Consider the following 18,685-nt stretch of genomic DNA (forward strand, 5'->3'; position numbering starts at 1 on the left):
GTTCAGACACTGAGGGAGAGCAGAGAGGAGGTGAGAGAGTCTGCATGGAGCTCTACAATGTGTTTATAAACTACAGAGCGCTGTTATATTGTATTATTTTGAAAGGTCCGGGTTGTAGTGTGGTAGGAGCGCGTTGTTTTATCCGTTCAGACACTGAGGGAGAGCAGAGAGGAGGTGAGAGAGTCTGCATGGAGCTCTACAATGTGTTTATAAACTACAGAGCGCTGTTATATTGTATTATTTTGAAAGGTCCGGGTTGTAGTGTGGTAGGAGCGCGTTGTTTTATCCGTTCAGACACTGAGGGAGAGCAGAGAGGAGGTGAGAGAGTCTGCATGGAGCTCTACAATGTGTTTATAAACTACAGAGCGCTGTTATATTGTATTATTTTGAAAGGTCCGGGTTGTAGTGTGGTAGGAGCGCGTTGTTTTATCCGTTCAGACACTGAGGGAGAGCAGAGAGGAGGTGAGAGAGTCTGCATGGAGCTCTACAATGTGTTTATAAACTACAGAGCGCTGTTATATTGTATTATTTTGAAAGGTCCGGGTTGTAGTGTGGTAGGAGCGCGTTGTTTTATCCGTTCAGACACTGAGGGAGAGCAGAGAGGAGGTGAGAGAGTCTGCATGGAGCTCTACAATGTGTTTATAAACTACAGAGCGCTGTTATATTGTATTATTTTGAAAGGTCCGGGTTGTAGTGTGGTAGGAGCGCGTTGTTTTATCCGTTCAGACACTGAGGGAGAGCAGAGAGGAGGTGAGAGAGTCTGCATGGAGCTCTACAATGTGTTTATAAACTACAGAGCGCTGTTATATTGTATTATTTTGAAAGGTCCGGGTTGTAGTGTGGTAGGAGCGCGTTGTTTTATCCGTTCAGACACTGAGGGAGAGCAGAGAGGAGGTGAGAGAGTCTGCATGGAGCTCTACAATGTGTTTATAAACTACAGAGCGCTGTTATATTGTATTATTTTGAAAGGTCCGGGTTGTAGTGTGGTAGGAGCGCGTTGTTTTATCCGTTCAGACACTGAGGGAGAGCAGAGAGGAGGTGAGAGAGTCTGCATGGAGCTCTACAATGTGTTTATAAACTACAGAGCGCTGTTATATTGTATTATTTTGAAAGGTCCGGGTTGTAGTGTGGTAGGAGCGCGTTGTTTTTGTGTGTGTGTGTGTTGTATTTGTGAAGCGGCGTGTTTGTTTTTATTCATATCTCTCAGTTGCAGTCTCCGTGCCGCGGGTTCAGTGCTGCTCGAGTGGCGGGTTTGCAGACAGATTGAGCTCGTGTTGAAAACATCTAGCGAGTAAATGCAGTCGGGGAAGTTTTTTTGTTTTTTTTTTTATAAACGAGATCAAATATATTTTCAGTATCAAACAATTAGTATTTCACTGAGTGGAGTACGTGCACGTGTACCGTAATGATTGTAAAAGCAGCGCATTCCAAAACGTTAATACAGTGACTATCTCATTTTCACACTTACCTGAATACGCATGGAAACCAGCTTTCTGTCCTTCTTAATGCGTTTGAAATCATATTTAAATATACTTTCAATGAAGTGTAGCTTTGTTTCCTTCACTAGTTTTATTCTGCTGGTATCATTTAAAACACTGAGGGAGACCTCAGTTCCAAACTCGTGCTGTGGAGCGTCACACAGGGTTTTTAATATTGCTACCTGAAAGAAACTCGTTTTTATTTTGATGCAGGATATCTGGTACTACACGAGGTTACAATACGGGTTTACAAGCCTTGCTTTCAGATAGTGCTGCACTTCCTTGTTCACCTGGGGGGTGAAATTGCCCCCTCCTCTTGAACGGCTTCTTTCACAGTATCTTAAACTGTATTCTTGTAATCTCATAGTACTGTATATATCTGTGAAAGTGAACCGAAGCAAATAATACATGTAAAAAAAAAACAAAAAAACTTTGTTCTCCTTGAACTAAACAAACACATTTTCAGATCTGAAGAGCAGAAAGGACACATTCACTGAGGAGACGGTCAGAGCGAGTGACTAGAGCACTAGAGCCGTGCTGCACACCCCACTGACAATACCTGAAGTAAGTGTCTCTCTCTCTATTCATTACACTTCAATCAGCTTCATACTCGGCTTATATTGTCTCATTGTAACTGAGTGTGTCAGAGCAGTCACTGTGTTACTGGGCAGGATTGTAGTTGTGTGCAATGCTTTGTTTATTATTGTGACATTGTTGCTTAATATTACAGAAAGAAACGTATCTGAAAGGCTAAGAGTTTAGCACAAGAATGCGCGTTACAGTACAATTAATCTCTGTTATTTTCACAGATTAAAAAGGGCTGATCACTTGCTTTTAAATTAATTTTTTCAGTAGATCTCTTTTCCATGACTCATTTCCGACTGTTTCTTAAGTGAACAGTACTGTGCAAGTTATTGCTCTGCACACAGAGGTGCCTCAAATCAATACTATGCAAGTTATTGCTCTGCACACAGAGGTGTCCTCAAATCAATACTATGCAAGTTATTGCTCTGCACACAGAGGTGCCTCAAATCAATACTATGCAAGTTATTGCTCTGCACACAGAGGTGCCTCAAATCAATACTATGCAAGTTATTGCTGTACACACAGAGGTGCCTCAAATCAATACTATGCAAGTTATTGCTGTACACACAGAGGTGCCTCAAGTCAATACTATGCAAGTTATTGCTCTGCACACAGAGGTGCCTCAAATCAATACTATGCAAGTTATTGCTGTACACACAGAGGTGCCTCAAATCAATACTATGCAAGTTATTGCTGTACACACAGAGGTGCCTCAAATCAATACTATGCAAGTTATTGCTCTGCACACAGAGGTGCCTCAAATCAATACTATGCAAGTTATTGCTCTGCACACAGAGGTGTCTCAAATCAATACTATGCAAGTTATTGCTCTGCACACAGAGGTGTCTCAAATCAATACTATGCAAGTTATTGCTGTACACACAGTTGTCCTCAAATCAGTAATTGCAGTAACATTCTAAACAATTAGCCTTGTTTTTAATAAGTAAAAACTTTATAAGGACAATGAAAAAGTGCCATGGCCATGAAAAAAAAAAGTTGTATTTATCAAAAGCATCTCTCCCTGTATTTGTACTAAAGGGTGTCTATCAATGCAGGCTGTATTATTATTGTTCTCTTTGTGCCTTTACTTTACAGGCATTTAAAATTACTGTTAAAAAAACAACATTTTCATAAGTCCAGCTTCCATACACTGTAGCTATCAATGGTAGATGCATGTTTTAGTCACACATTTGTAAATATGTCACATTTTGACTCTGGGTATGTTACCAAGTTATTATTATTTATTTATTAGCAGACGCCCTTATCCAGGGCGACTTACAATTGTTACAAGATATCACATTATTTTTTTACATTCAGTTACCCATTTATACAGTTGGGTTTTTACTGGGTTAGCAATCTAGGTAAAGTACCTTGCTCAAGGGTACAGCAGCAGTGTCTCCACCTGGGATTGAACCCACGACCCTCCGGTCAAGAGTCCAGAGCCCTAACCACTACTCCACACTGCTGCCCAGTTACTAATATTACATTTTCTTGGGATGAAGGAAAATATTTTAGTGATTCAAAATAATGGTGTTTAAATTAAACCAAATGTCACAGCCATAACATTTTCTTGGTAAAGTTTCTATAAAAGTTGGATACTACATTATATATTTTGTTCAGACTTTCTCTGCAAAGCTAATTTTTTAAAATGTATGTTCTGGAATAAACATGTTGACCCTTTCTAATAGTAAGTGCCCAGATTAGCGTCATGGACGTGACAGTTCTGGATGTGACTGGTAGTAAACTTGATGAGATTGCAGAGTAATCCCATGTCTTATCATGCACAAGCTAAATATTAATTGAAATCACTGAAGGGCATCAGAGCACATTGTCATGAGACCATATAAACAGATCTCAAGACCAAACAATCACGTCGCTCATCTTAATGGGGATTAAAGTGTTTTCTGTCATCTGCTGGTCTTACATTTTTGTGTTCATGTTAACGCCCCTCCATAGTAAAATGTTAAAATGACAGTTGGTGGCAATGTGCTGAAACACGCACATTTCATTGATTTACTGTAAGATCAACAAAATACACGTACGTTTAAACTGCAGTCTCATCGTGTTAGTTCAGTCACTTCATTCAAAGCACTTGCGTTTCACTTTGCATCTCGTTATTATAACCATTCAGGACGCACTTCAAGAAGCTTTTATTTCTTATTTCTGTGCCAGTTTACATGTTTTTATTTAATAATAGGGGTGCTCTGATAATCGGGAGCCTGTCTGCATGGCACCGATAAGAGGAAATAAAAACACACACACTCGTCTATCTGCAGTATTTTAGCCGATAATGTACACCCATATACATGATTGAATTTCATCCAGCACAGAATTTAATGTTTGCTCAGGCATGCTTACTAATGATGCAAGAACATTGAGACACTCATTTTCCCAGTGCTGTGTAACGTGTGATCACCCTGCAGTAAATAAGTCTCTAAAGAGCCGTGTTTGGATTTTTAATATCTGAAGACAACAATAGGATAGCGAGTTGTGTGCAGAACAGACTTGATGCTGCATTAAATCCAGCGATGGACTGCGAGTAGAATATTATTCTGATGCTTTAAAAAAAAAAAATAGGTTGAATCCTAAATAACACTGATTGTTTAAAATAATAATAATAATAATTATAATTATTTGTAATTGTGTGTCTTGCTCAATCTCATTGGTTGCGGGTGTATTCTGTGGCTTTTTGAAGCTGTAATTGATCATTGTGCTGTCTTGTTTAGTAACTAATTCAAGTTTGACTGAATTTTGTAAGTGGTTATTTTCATGACATGTTTTTGATGAAGTGAACAGTTTAAGCTGTGCTTCATTTTGAAGCAGTGTATGCTTACAATAAGAATGTAACGGCCGCTGTTGTAGTTCACATTGTCTAGACTGAGTTTCTTTTCTACTGTACAGTACAGGTAGAGGTTATGATACGCAGTGCTAGACAGCAAGTGGCTATACAAGTTCATGTCACATTGTAGATGTTTTTTTTCTACAGAATTGTTTTCACTTGTACAAATGCAAAGTGTTATTTTTGTGTGACTGTTGTAAAACAAATGTATAAATTGCTGTCCAGCACACAGTATAATACTACGTTATTCTTTGTATTCATTTTCTGAAGTAAATGCAACACGTAAACAATACCTGTTCATTTTAACATTCATAATTGTAAAACAGTTTCAATTTGGCCCTGGGTCTTGTTCTAGTAGTTTACAATAGCTTACATGCACTGTCTATTATTATCGGTATCGGCCGATATGGGCAGAGAACCATCGACTATCGACATCGGACAAGAAAATCTTTATCAGTGCACCCGAATTACTGCAGCACTTCATGACTGTCACTACATTACTTTATACTCTGAATTACTGCAGCACTTCATCACTGTCAGCACATTACTTTATACTCTGAATTACTGCAGCACTTCATGACTGTCAGCACATTACTTTATACTCTGAATTACTGCAGCACTTCATGACTGTCACTACATTACTTTATACTCTGAATTACTGCAGCACTTCATCACTGTCAGCACATTACTTTATACTCTGAATTACTGCAGCACTTCATGACTGTCAGCACATTACTTTATACTCTGAATTACTGCAGCACTTCATGACTGTCAGCACATTACTTTATACTCTGAATTACTGCAGCACTTCATGACTGTCAGCACATTACTTTATACTCTGAATTACTGCAGCACTTCATGACTGTCAGCACATTACTTTATACTCTGAATTACTGCAGCACTTCATGACTGTCAGCACATTACTTTATACTCTGAATTACTGCAGCACTTCATGACTGTCACTACATTACTTTATACTCTGAATTACTGCAGCACTTCATCACTGTCAGCACATTACTTTATACTCTGAATTACTGCAGCACTTCATGACTGTCACTACATTACTTTATACTCTGAATTACTGCAGCACTTCATGACTGTCACTACATTACTTTATACTCTGAATTACTGCAGCACTTCATGACTGTCAGCACATTACTTTATACTCTGAATTACTGCAGCACTTCATGACTGTCACTACATTACTTTATACTCTGAATTACTGCGGCACTTCATGACTGTCACTACATTACTTTATACTCTGAATTACTGCAGCACTTCATCACTGTCACTACATTACTTTATACACTGAATTACTGCAGCACTTCATGACTGTCACTACATTACTTTATACTCTGAATTACTGCAGCACTTCATCACTGTCACTACATTACTTTATACTCTGAATTACTGCAGCACTTCATGACTGTCAGCACATTACTTTATACTCTGAATTACTGCAGCACTTCATGACTGTCACTACATTACTTTATACTCTGAATTACTGCAGCACTTCATGACTGTCAGCACATTACTTTATACTCTGAATTACTGCAGCACTTCATGACTGCCACTACATTACTTTATACTCTGAATTACTGCAGCACTTCATGACTGTCACTACATTACTTTATACTCTGAATTACTGCAGCACTTCATGACTGTCACTACATTACTTTATACTCTGAATTACTGCAGCACTTCATGACTGTCACTACATTACTTTATACTCTGAATTACTGCAGCACTTCATGACTGTCAGCACATTACTTTATACTCTGAATTACTGCAGCACTTCATGACTGTCAGCACATTACTTTATACTCTGAATTACTGCAGCACTTCATGACTGCCACTACATTACTTTATACTCTGAATTACTGCAGCACTTCATGACTGTCAGCACATTACTTTATACTCTGAATTACTGCAGCACTTCATGACTGTCACTACATTACTTTATACTCTGTATTACTGCAGCACTTCATGACTGTCAGCACATTACTTTATACTCTGAATTACTGCAGCACTTCATGACTGTCAGCACATTACTTTATACTCTGAATTACTGCAGCACTTCATGACTGTCACTACATTACTTTATACTCTGAATTACTGCAGCACTTCATGACTGTCAGCACATTACTTTATACTCTGAATTACTGCAGCACTTCATGACTGTCACTACATTACTTTATACTCTGAATTACTGCAGCACTTCATGACTGTCAGCACATTACTTTATACTCTGAATTACTGCAGCACTTCATGACTGTCACTACATTACTTTATACTCTGAATTACTGCAGCACTTCATGACTGTCACTACATTACTTTATACTCTGAATTACTGCAGCACTTCATGACTGTCAGCACATTACTTTATACTCTGAATTACTGCAGCACTTCATGACTGTCAGCACATTACTTTATACTCTGAATTACTGCAGCACTTCATGACTGTCAGCACATTACTTTATACTCTGAATTACTGCAGCACTTCATGACTGTCAGCACATTAGTTTATACTCTGAATTACTGCAGCACTTCATGACTGTCAGCACATTACTTTATACTCTGAATTACTGCAGCACTTCATGACTGTCACTACATTACTTTATACTCTGAATTACTGCAGCACTTCATGACTGTCACTACATTACTTTATACTCTGAATTACTGCAGCACTTCATGACTGTCACTACATTACTTTATACTCTGAATTACTGCAGCACTTCAGGACTGTCACTACATTACTTTATACTCTGAATTACTGCAGCACTTCATGACTGTCAGCACATTACTTTATACTCTGAATTACTGCAGCACTTCATGACTGTCAGTACATTACTTTATACTCTGAATTACTGCAGCACTTCATGACTGTCAGCACATTACTTTATACTCTGAATTACTGCAGCTCTTCATGACTGTCACTACATTGCTTTATACTCTGAATTACTGCAGCACTTCATGACTGTCAACACATTACTTTATACTCTGAATTACTGCAGCACTTCAGGACTGTCAGCACATTATACTCTGAATTACTGCAGCACTTCATGACTGTCACTACATTACTTTATACTCTGAATTACTGCAGCACTTCATGACTGTCAGCACATTACTTTATACTCTGAATTACTGCTGCACTTCATGATTGTCAGTACATTACTTTATACTGTGAATTACTGCAGCACTTCATGACTGTCAGCACATTACTTTATACTCTGAATTACTGCAGCACTTCATGACTGTCACTACATTACTTTATACTCTGAATTACTGCAGCACTTCATGACTGTCTGCACATTACTTTATACTCTGAATTACTGCAGCACTTCATGACTGTCAGCACATTACTTTATACTCTGAATTACTGCAGCACTTCATGACTGTCACTACATTACTTTATACTCTGAATTACTGCAGCACTTCATGTCTGTCACTACATTACTTTATACTCTGAATTACTGCAGCACTTCATGACTGTCAGTACATTACTTTATACTCTGAATTACTGCAGCACTTCATGACTGTCAGCACATTACTTTATACTCTGAATTACTGCAGCACTTCATGACTGTCAGCACATTATTTTATACTCTGAATTTTTTGTCATAAAACGTCTGCTGCAAATAAAGTAATTTTTGTTGTAGAGGGAAAGAAAAGAGACGAGTGTTCCGGCCCTCTGTTTATATTATTATTTGTATTATTATTGTTTGCGGTGCGGACGAAAAGCTGCCGCCATTATTTTATTTTAAAACCTCGTAGTGATGCGTGACTGATCAGCTACTGATTATTTAACTAGCTGACAGTCCCGCATCCTTACTAAACTCGTGCAGACTGTGGCCGAGGGGTAATAAGATAATTAACAGCTAGTTAACCCCTCGTCCAGAGTATAAAAGCCTCCAGCTTTCCTTGTTTGGAGTGGTGTAGAACGAGTGAGGAGTCAGGAGGTAAGAGAGAATTCAAAGTAAACAATTGCTATACGTTCTGGCTCTAAACCAGCACGATACTTGTTTGTTTGGCCAACGTGCCCCTTTGTTTTGTTTAAGTCTTTTATTTCCTATTGTTTAATAAATGAACTGAACGCCGCAGCGTTTCAGTGTTGCCCCGCCAGTACCTGTTTGTTTTGGTTTTGTGTTTCTGGTCTGACGTCATGCACTGCAAGCCATCATGTTCACAGTCTCCTATTTAAAATAACACATCTGCAATCATTTCAGTCTTGAATGCAGAAAATATCTATAAACAGATGTGGCAATGAATTAACAAAGTGAAGTGAAACAAGTCAGAGTTTTAGCTTTAAAACTCCTACATAAGTTGAGTTTTTTTGTGCATTTTCAAATTAACACTTGAACCGCCAAGATTTCTGACGAGTTACAACCGCCACAGCGGGTCATTAAAACAGCTTCGATATGAAAATGAAAAACAATCAGATACAACTTCATATTTTTATTTGTGAACACCATATATAACATTTGCACAGCAAAAAAACTGTATAGCACATACATAAATATGAAAACTGTAATACACATTACACAATAAACTACTGTGTAAACAGGTGTAGAAAGCTGTATGCACATACAAAATTATAAAAAATAACTAGTTCTAAAAATAAAACAAAAATATAACATAACAAGCGACATGAATGCGCTTTGAGGGAATCAGAGTTCAAAGGCACATCTATTACAGCTGTCTAATTAGTACAATCCACACAGAAAACACACTTTTCAACGTTACCAGTGCATGTGCCACAGACTGCCTCTTCACAACGGGCGCAGGCTTCCAGTGTTTTGTTTCTGTTGCATTTAGCAGCCTGGCCTTGTCTTTTCCTCCGTGTGCCAGTGGCTGCAGCGCTGGCTGAAGGTTGAGGGGCATTTGCAAGCCGGATTGCACTTCTCTTATCAAAATGTTTCTGCCGCAGCTCCAGGGCTAGCTGCAGAATGAAGTTCCTCCGGGAGATTGTGTTCCCGGTGCACTCCTTGTGCAAAACAAAAGCCAGGTCCAAAACATAAAAAAAACAGCCACAGGCCACCTGCGAGAAGCACCTTTGACAGAATACTGCCGTGCCATTTGATCAAGTACATCCACACCATACTCCGTTGTGTTGTAAAATGAAACACACTCTGGCTTTCGTTTAGCTTTGTCCTGATGGTCACTGATTTATGCAGAGAGCTTAGAATTAATAATAATAATAATAATAATAATAATAATAATAATAATAATAATAATAATAATAATAATAATAATAATAATAATAGTAGTAGTAATAATAATAATAATAATAATATATGATGTGTAGAATGACTTTCATCAGTGTTTCAAGCACTCAACAGGATTATAATAGGCGGTTGTATTGCAATGTTTTACTGTTCTGTATTTAATATGCATTTTTTGTAAATGGCCCCGACATTTAATCTCAACCTTGTGGGATAAGCCATTACAAAGAAACATTTCAAGAATAATGTCTCATATAAGATTGTTAGTGATATGAGCGAGTTTCTGAAAATTTGCTCGGTGATTTCATTTCCTGCAAAGGGTGAAAGTGCTATTTTAATGATATTTCTGTAAGTTTCAGTAGTTTGACGTGTACAAAAGCAGCTGACAGCAGTTACATCATTATATAATAATTGGATTGTTAGGGAACTCGTAAATAAATGACCTACCTGCTTGAAAAATCATACTGTTAGTTGGATGGGAAAATGTTTATTTGCATGTAAATCATTTTATTATGTGAAGATTGGAACTAAGTTTTAGGCTACCAATAATCAGGATAATAATTAGAATTAATAGTAGAAGATGCTGAACTGGAAAATGCTGCCAATCTGTCTGCGGGGTAGGTTTTCTCTGGAGGGTTCCCAGCCCAGAATAAAGAAAAGGAGACTCTCGCTCTCTAAACTAGGAGGGCTATCCTTGACTGCTCTTGAGAAATATTATTTGGCTGCAAGGCTATATTTGGTGCAATACTGGATTTTCAAAAATTTTAATGCCGGTTGTACCCGGTTGTACCCACATGAAACCATTTTGAAAACTATCTGACTATTCATTCCTACCTGGTCCAAAAAACAGCAAAACAGCTGCTATAAATCATTCACATGTGAACGATGATGTCATGGTGACGGTAGACGCCCATTTTAAGGCGTTTTAAACAACCATTGGTTGTTTACCAAATGACTGACATCTCCAAAGGCTCCAACAACCAATCAGGGATGGTTTTATATACTTTCAAAACAAAAGTAGTTAGACAGAAAGCTAGATGAGTTAGTTTATTTATTTTTTCTCTGTCTGGAGATTTGGCGATCACAAGTACAAGCTTACCAGAAAACAAAATATCAACTGTCGTGAAATATTCACAGGATAAACATCAGAGATGACCGTCCAATCAAAATGCATTGCACTGAAGCCCCAGCCCAAGAGAAATACATTTTATTATGAGGTGCAGCATTTCAGTATCTTAGGTTTCGGTTTAGACGACTGGTATATACCATGATTTTAAAGTGCAGCATTACTGGAGAGCAGACTAAATTGCTTTACAGTACCAAGAATGCTTACCGACTGTGGCAAAGTGGTTTGCAGTGTACAGGTGCAGGAGTGATGTGGTGTGTAATTATCAGACAGAGATTTGTAATCCAGTTGGAAGTCATTTATTTTTAACAATCCAGATCTGGTGACCAAATAATGATCCCTGGCAATACACAGCAATGTGTAGAGCACGGGGTAAATAATAACGGGTTTGCAGTCTCAAATAAAACACACAAGTATCCCTCCTACAATATAAATACACGGTCACCAGTCCTGGGTGCGTGCTGTAGTGCTCGTGGTGGGTTGTACAGGTTTATCAGTGACAATAGTGCAGTGCTGTTCCAGGTTTTGTGCTGGCCCTTGGCAACAGCTCTGGAATGTGTTAGCCATCTATTAATACAACAACAATTATAGGCAAAATAAAACACTCACGATAAGTTATCACGATACTGCACAGGTCCTTCCAGGTTATTTTCTCGTAACCAAAGCGAAGGAACAGATTGCGATTCTCCGTCCCCATTCATGCCGTCACACATGACCCCTTGGTAAACGAGTGCAGCTGCCCCTCCAATCTGCGACTGCCACGTCTTTTCCCTTCCAGGTCAATGAGTTAATTAACCGGAGTTCCACCCCCTTTCTAGCTGGCCCTTGAACCCTGGGAAAGAACTGTCGGGCCAGCCCGTCCAAGGTACAACTCTGTTCTCGCTACTTATCGCACTGACAGGTCAAGAGGGAGATTTACCACCAAGAATCACTGTGTTTCTGTCACACTGACCCAAAAGAAAACTTTAATTTTTATTACAGAAAGTGTTGATGAGTTGTCAGATCTGTCTGATGTTGAACTTCTTCACATTACGCAGCCATCAAACAATTTGGTGTAAAATGATCCTGATACACAAGTCGAAAGTCACGTTCTGTCAGTCAGACCTCAAACAGGTAGAATGTTCACCGGAGCGGAAGGGTTAAAAGCAGCAGGAGATGGTGCCTCCCTTCCAAATCGAGGCAGATCATTCCACACCTGTGGGGCTCTGAAGCTGAACGCTCTGCCACCTGCCTGCTTTCTCTGTGTCCTTGGAATACTTGTCATGGGTAAGAAAATACATGGGAGTTACTGTTTACATTTCCATGTGAGACGAGTTGTCAGACAGATGTGTAAATGAAGACAATAACACCTGTTTCTTGAAACATCTGATTTGCATGTTCTCAATGCTCCGCTCCATTTCTGATGACAGAATGAAATCTTAATTGGCACGGAATGACCACCTTGGAGTAGAAACACACAAATGACAGGCTTGCTGTTGATTTAAACACTTCCGCCTCTGTGTTTTGGGAGGGGAAATGTCTTCACACAAGGGGTGGTTGATATGATGTCATCGGGCACGCACTGCAGTTCAGGGGCTATGTGCGCACATACGGGGCCAAAGCCAGCCTAGGTCTGTGCTCAAGTGTAAACGGGCTCAAATGATAGGAATCTTAATCTGATAGACCCTGTGACAAAGCACGAATGAATCTGAATCAACAATCTCCCTCTCGACCTGTGAGAGCACTGTACAGCAGGAATTGCGTGCCCCGTACTGAATGTTTCGGCAGTTCATTCCGGGGGCAGTCGGAAGCCGGCCATTCAGGAAAGGGATGGCGTCACGGTACCAGGAGTCCCCGCCCTAGTACGGTAAGCAAAGTTTCATTCATGAATTGGAAGAGACGTGATTGAACTAGCTATCGGAGGGGGCGGGGCTGAGGGTACCTTAGGGGGATGTGATGTCATAATCGGTTCCTTTGTTGTGGTTGATGGGAGGAAACGAGGACTGTTTGGAGCGAGGGTTAAGTGCTTTGTGTTTGTTTTGCAACCGTGTGTCTCTTATCATTCTCAGAATAATTAACCCTTTGCGGTCCTATGTCGGACCTGGTCGGACATTGCAATTATTCCTATCCGGTCCAATGTGGGACCCTGTCCGACATCATCAAAAAAACACAAATAACGGGTTTCTAGTCGTTTTTTCTCCGGAAAAAGCCGAGAAAACCATTCAATGGCCGAGTGGGAGCGACAGGAGCCGAGACAAGCCGATAAAAATAAAAAAAAGGACGTATCTCATGAATAGTCATACTTGCCCCTGGCATCGGATAGGGGCAATCATAAGGAAACAAGCTGACTGATACTGTATCAGCGCACAGAGAATATTACGGACATTTGCAGAGCTTTTTTGAGATGTTATAGTAATAAAATAATGACTTGGATCACGTTATTGAGGAGTTTGGTGATAAAATGAGTGATCAGGAGATGATTGATCGGTATGTATGATTATTATTATTATTATTATTATTATTATTATTATTATTATTTATTTATTTATTTATTTATTTATTAGCATATGTGAAAGCTATAGCAAACGAAAGGGTGGGGCGGGGCTGGAGATGCCTAATGAGTGCTTTGTTGATATGCAGGGCCTTTATTGTTCAAGAAATAAAAAGGAACTTGAACCGTGAACTTTGGGTTTGTCCTTGTCTGGAGCACCTGCATCACCCTTTCACTACTCACTACAACCCACACATTCACAGACCCTGAGTCAGTTCAGGTCCGAGCTGTAAGTGTAAACACACCGATAGAGAACAGATCGTAATACTTCATTTCATTTTCTGCTTTCAGGACTGCCTTATCCTGGTGAAAGCCAAGGAACAAAGATGGAGTTGGTACCTATCTGCATTAAACAGGAGATGCCTGAACTGCAGCCTGTCCACATGAAAGAAGAGACTGAACTGGAGCCTGTCCACATGAAAGAAGAGACTGAACTGGAGCCTGTCCACATGAAAGAAGAGACTGAACTGGAGTCTGTCCACATTAAAGAAGAGACTGAACTGGGGCCTGTCCACATTAAAGAAGAGACTGAACTGGAGCCTGTCCACATTAAAGAAGAGACTGAACTGGAGCCTGTCCACATTAAAGAAGAAGAGACTGAACTGGAGCCTGTCCACATTAAAGAAGAAGAGACTGAACTGGAGCCTGTCCACATTAAAGAGGAAGAGACTGAACTGGAGCCTGTCCACATTAAAGAAGAGACTGAACTGGAGCCTGTGCACATGAAAGAGGAGACTGAACTGGAGCCTGTCCACATTAAAGAAGAAGAGACTGAACTGGAGCCTGTCCACATTAAAGAGGAAGAGGCTGAACTGGAGCCTGTCCACATTAAAGAGGAGACTGAACTGGAGCCTGTCCACATTAAAGAAGAGGCTGAACTGGAGCCTGTCCACATTAAAGAAGAGACTGAACTGGAGCCTGTCCACATTAAAGAAGAGACTGAACTGGAGCCTGTCCACATTGAAGGGGAATCTGTTGACTTGTTTAAGGATACAGAAAATATATCCTGGCCAAAGATATTACATCAGTGTAATAAATGTGGGCAGAGCTTCAGCAAGCCAGGAAGCCTAAAAACACACCAGCAGAGTCACACTGGAGAGAAGCCGCACCACTGTACTGAATGTGGAAAGAGCTTCCGTGAGTTAGCAGTCCTAAAAAGACACCAGCGACTTCACACTGGAGAGAAGCCGTATCAATGTACTGTATGTGGGAAGTGCTTCAATGCGTCAGGAAGCCTAAAAAGACACCAGCGACTTCACACTGGAGAGAAGCCATATCAATGTACTGAATGTGGGAAAAGCTTCACTGAGAAAGGAAAACTAAACAAACACCAGCGAATTCACACTGGAGAGAAGCCGTATCAATGTACTGAATGTGGGAAGAGCTTTAGTGCGTCAGGAAACCTAAAAAAACACCAGCGAATTCACACTGGAGAGAAGCCGTATCAATGTACTGAATGTGGAAAGCGCTTCACTGACAAAGGAACTCGAAACAAACACCAGCTAATTCACACTGGAGAGAAGCTGTATCAGTGTATTGAATGTGGGAAGAGTTTCACGGAGTCAGGAAGCCTAAAAAGACACCATCGATTTCACACTAGAGAGAAGCCGTATCAATGTACTGAATGTGGAAAGCGCTTCACTGAGAAAGGAACACTAAACAAACACCAGCGAATTCACACTGGAGAGAAGCCGTATCAATGTACTGAATGTGGGAAGTGCTTCAATGCGTCAGGAAACCTAAAAACACACCAGCGACTTCACACTAGAGAGAAGCCGTATCAATGTACTGAATGTGGAAAGCGCTTCATTGACAAAGGAACACTAAACAAACACCAGCGAATTCACACTGGAGAGAAGCCGTATCAATGTACTGAATGTGGGAAGTGCTTCAATGCGTCAGGAAACCTAAAAACACACCAGCGACTTCACACTAGAGAGAAGCCATATCAATGTATTGAATGTGGAGAGAGCTTCACTAACAAAGGAAAACTAGAAAAACATCAGAGAATTCACACCGGAGAGAAGCCACACCACTGTACTGACTGTGGGAAGAGCTTCAATGTGTCAGGAAAACTAAAAATACACCAGCGCATTCACACTGGAGAGAAGCCATATCAATGTATTGAATGTGGAAAGAGCTTCACTGACAAAGGAAAATTAAAAAAACACCAGCGAATTCACACTGGAGAGAAGCCGTATCACTGTGTTGAATGTGGAGAGAGCTTCAGTGAGTCAGGAAACCTAAATAAACACCAGCGCAGTCACACTGGAGAGAAGCCGTATCACTGTGTTGAATGTGGGGAGAGCTTTAGGCAGTCAGGAACACTAAAAACACACCAGCGCAGTCACACTGGAGAGAAGCCGTATCATTGTGTTGAATGTGGGGAGAGCTTTAGGCAGTCAGGAACACTAAATAAACACCAGCGCAGTCACACTGGAGAGAAGCCGTATCACTGTGTTGAATGTGGGGAGAGCTTTAGGCAGTCAGGAACACTAAAAACACACCAGCGCAGTCACACTGGAGAGAAGCCGTATCATTGTGTTGAATGTGGGGAGAGCTTTAGGCAGTCAGGAACACTAAAAACACACCAGCGCAGTCACACTGGAGAGAAGCCGTATCACTGTGTTGAATGTGGGGAGAGCTTTAGGCAGTCAGGAACACTAAAAACACACCAGCGCAGTCACACTGGAGAGAAGCCGTATCATTGTGTTGAATGTGGGGAGAGCTTTAGGCAGTCAGGAACACTAAAAACACACCAGCGCAGTCACACTGGAGAGAAGCCGTATCACTGTGTTGAATGTGGGGAGAGCTTTAGGCAGTCAGGAACACTAAAAGAACACCAGCGCAGTCACACTGGAGAGAAGCCGTATCATTGTGTTGAATGTGGGGAGAGCTTTAGGCAGTCAGGAACACTAAAAACACACCAGCGCAGTCACACTGGAGAGAAGCCGTATCATTGTGTTGAATGTGGGGAGAGCTTTAGGCAGTCAGGAACACTAAAAACACACCAGCGCAGTCACACTGGAGAGAAGCCGTATCATTGTGTTGAATGTGGGGAGAGCTTTAGGCAGTCAGGAACACTAAAAACACACCAGCGCAGTCACACTGGAGAGAAGCCGTATCACTGTGTTGAATGTGGGGAGAGCTTTAGGCAGTCAGGAACACTAAAAACACACCAGCGAATTCACACTGGATCCAGCCTCCCTCCTCTCCCAGTCCCTCGCCTCTCCACCCTGCTTGCTTGAGTGTGTGGAGAGCTGTCTGATTCCTTGTCTCTCTCTCTCACCCTGCAGTAAATGAAGGGGGTCCCCAGGAGTGAGCCAGCCTGAATCCAGAGACACTGAGAAGGGGAGCATGTCAAACTGAAGGAGACAGACCCATTCTTTCAGAATGAACTGCATTGGAAATTAATCTCACTTATCATGCTGTGAGGATTTATGCCAAGCTTGTTTCTGTGAACACATTAAACAACGTTGCCGATTAACACATCATATTTTTAAAATACCATTACTGTACCAGTGTCGGTGAGAAAAGAAGTAAATTATTTAAAAGAATCTAAAACTAAAACTCTCTTCATGGGTGTGGCAGCAGTGTGCCCTTCATATTACTAGAATGGCCTGTAAGCTATTGCACCAGTGCAAGCACAAGCTGAAACAACCTTTTTTTCTTTTTTTTTTATTTCACGTGGTGCAAACTTTGCACTGGAGCAAGTGCTGTTTTGGGTTTGAATGAACTTGACTGCTTTGAGTGTTTAAAGGGCACATACAGACCTTTTATTTTATTGTGTTACATGTTCCCATGTGTTTACGTAAGGTGTTTATTGTTTTCATTTTTTTATACATTTTGACCACTTTTTTAAACTTTTAAATTGCATTCCCTGCCTCAAGATGGCTTCCCATGTACCTACATGGACCTCTCAGAACTACATTTCCCATCATCCTCCTCCTGCTCACATATGTAACTGAGATGAATTTACCAGTGAGCAGGAGGATGATGGGAAATGTAGTTCTGAGAGGTCCTTGAGGCAGTGAATGCAATTTAAAAGTTTAAAAAAGTGGTCAAAATATAAAAATAAAACAACAAATTAAACAATACGTACACCTTCTGTAAGCAGTTGTAGACACATGGGAACATGCGACACAATCAAATAAAAAGGTCCTTATGCACCCTTTAAGTACTGAGAACCTCCAAGCTTGTTGTATACTGGAGCCCTGCTTCAATGCAGTGGGATTGAAATACAATTCCTATCATTTTTATTGTGTAAATTGCTGTGTGTGCAATTATGACAGACCCACAATATCAGAGCTGTATAAATATACTGTAAAGCATGAAAGGTTTGCAAGTAAAAGAGTCATAAAAGTTGCATTTACTCAAATCTGCAATACATACATGCTACAACATTACCATCATTACTACAGTCATAGTTATACAGTTTATGAATAATTGATATAAACAATCTGCAGAGTGAAGTTGCCTCAGACTGTTTGACAGAAAGATAGCTGGTGCTTTTGTGGAATCACCATTAGCTGTTTATTCCTTTTGGGCAAAATATGGCTTGTTTGCTTGTATTTTGTATCAGTATGATATCATTAGAGTGACAATGCAGTACATCCAAAGGCAGGCTTAGTTATTTATAAAGGATTTCATTGACGTTGAGTTTGAGTTCCTGTATGTTTTCCAGTATCTGTGTGTATAAAGGGCACATTATTATGTTTCCATTACCTCTGTATGTAAAAGGTTTGTCATTGTTTAAACTGTTAATGATTCCTGAGATACAGATCTGCAGTGGAACTGAACAAACCCAAGAGAGACATTGAAAAAGGGGAAGATGCTGCTGTTTGTGGTGAATATTCCCTGAAGATGATATTAATACATGAAAGTGTATTATAAATGTAACTGGAC

The 18,685-nt window shown here is 40.2% G+C and overlaps 2 protein-coding genes across 5 annotated transcripts in view; both read left to right on the forward strand.

The window, feature by feature from the left end:
* LOC117407809 (uncharacterized) overlaps positions 1–18,685 on the forward strand; it is a 504,618-nt gene that overhangs the window by 211,303 nt on the left and 274,630 nt on the right. The gene's annotated exons all lie outside the window — the stretch shown is intronic.
* On the forward strand, positions 1,945–18,199 carry LOC131722010 (gastrula zinc finger protein XlCGF26.1-like). 2 transcript variants are annotated; one of them, XM_059015535.1, is made up of 3 exons: positions 1,945–2,042; positions 14,072–16,009; positions 17,077–17,281. In XM_059015535.1, exons 2-3 carry the CDS (start codon positions 14,107–14,109, stop codon positions 17,100–17,102), a joined length of 1,929 nt encoding a protein of 642 aa, XP_058871518.1. In that variant the 5' UTR covers positions 1,945–2,042; positions 14,072–14,106; the 3' UTR covers positions 17,103–17,281. The 2 variants fall into 2 exon arrangements, with proteins under 2 accessions (XP_058871518.1, XP_058871517.1); XM_059015534.1 differs by having other exon boundaries at positions 14,072–18,199.

The sequence above is a fragment of the Acipenser ruthenus genome, chromosome 50, assembly GCF_902713425.1.
Source record: "Acipenser ruthenus chromosome 50, fAciRut3.2 maternal haplotype, whole genome shotgun sequence".
NCBI classification, from domain to species: domain Eukaryota; kingdom Metazoa; phylum Chordata; class Actinopteri; order Acipenseriformes; family Acipenseridae; genus Acipenser; species Acipenser ruthenus.

Coding starts and splice junctions, on each gene's coding strand:
- LOC131722010 (XM_059015534.1), top strand. CDS start 14,107: ATGGAGTTGGTACCTATCTGCATTAAACAGGAGATGCCTGAACTGCAG.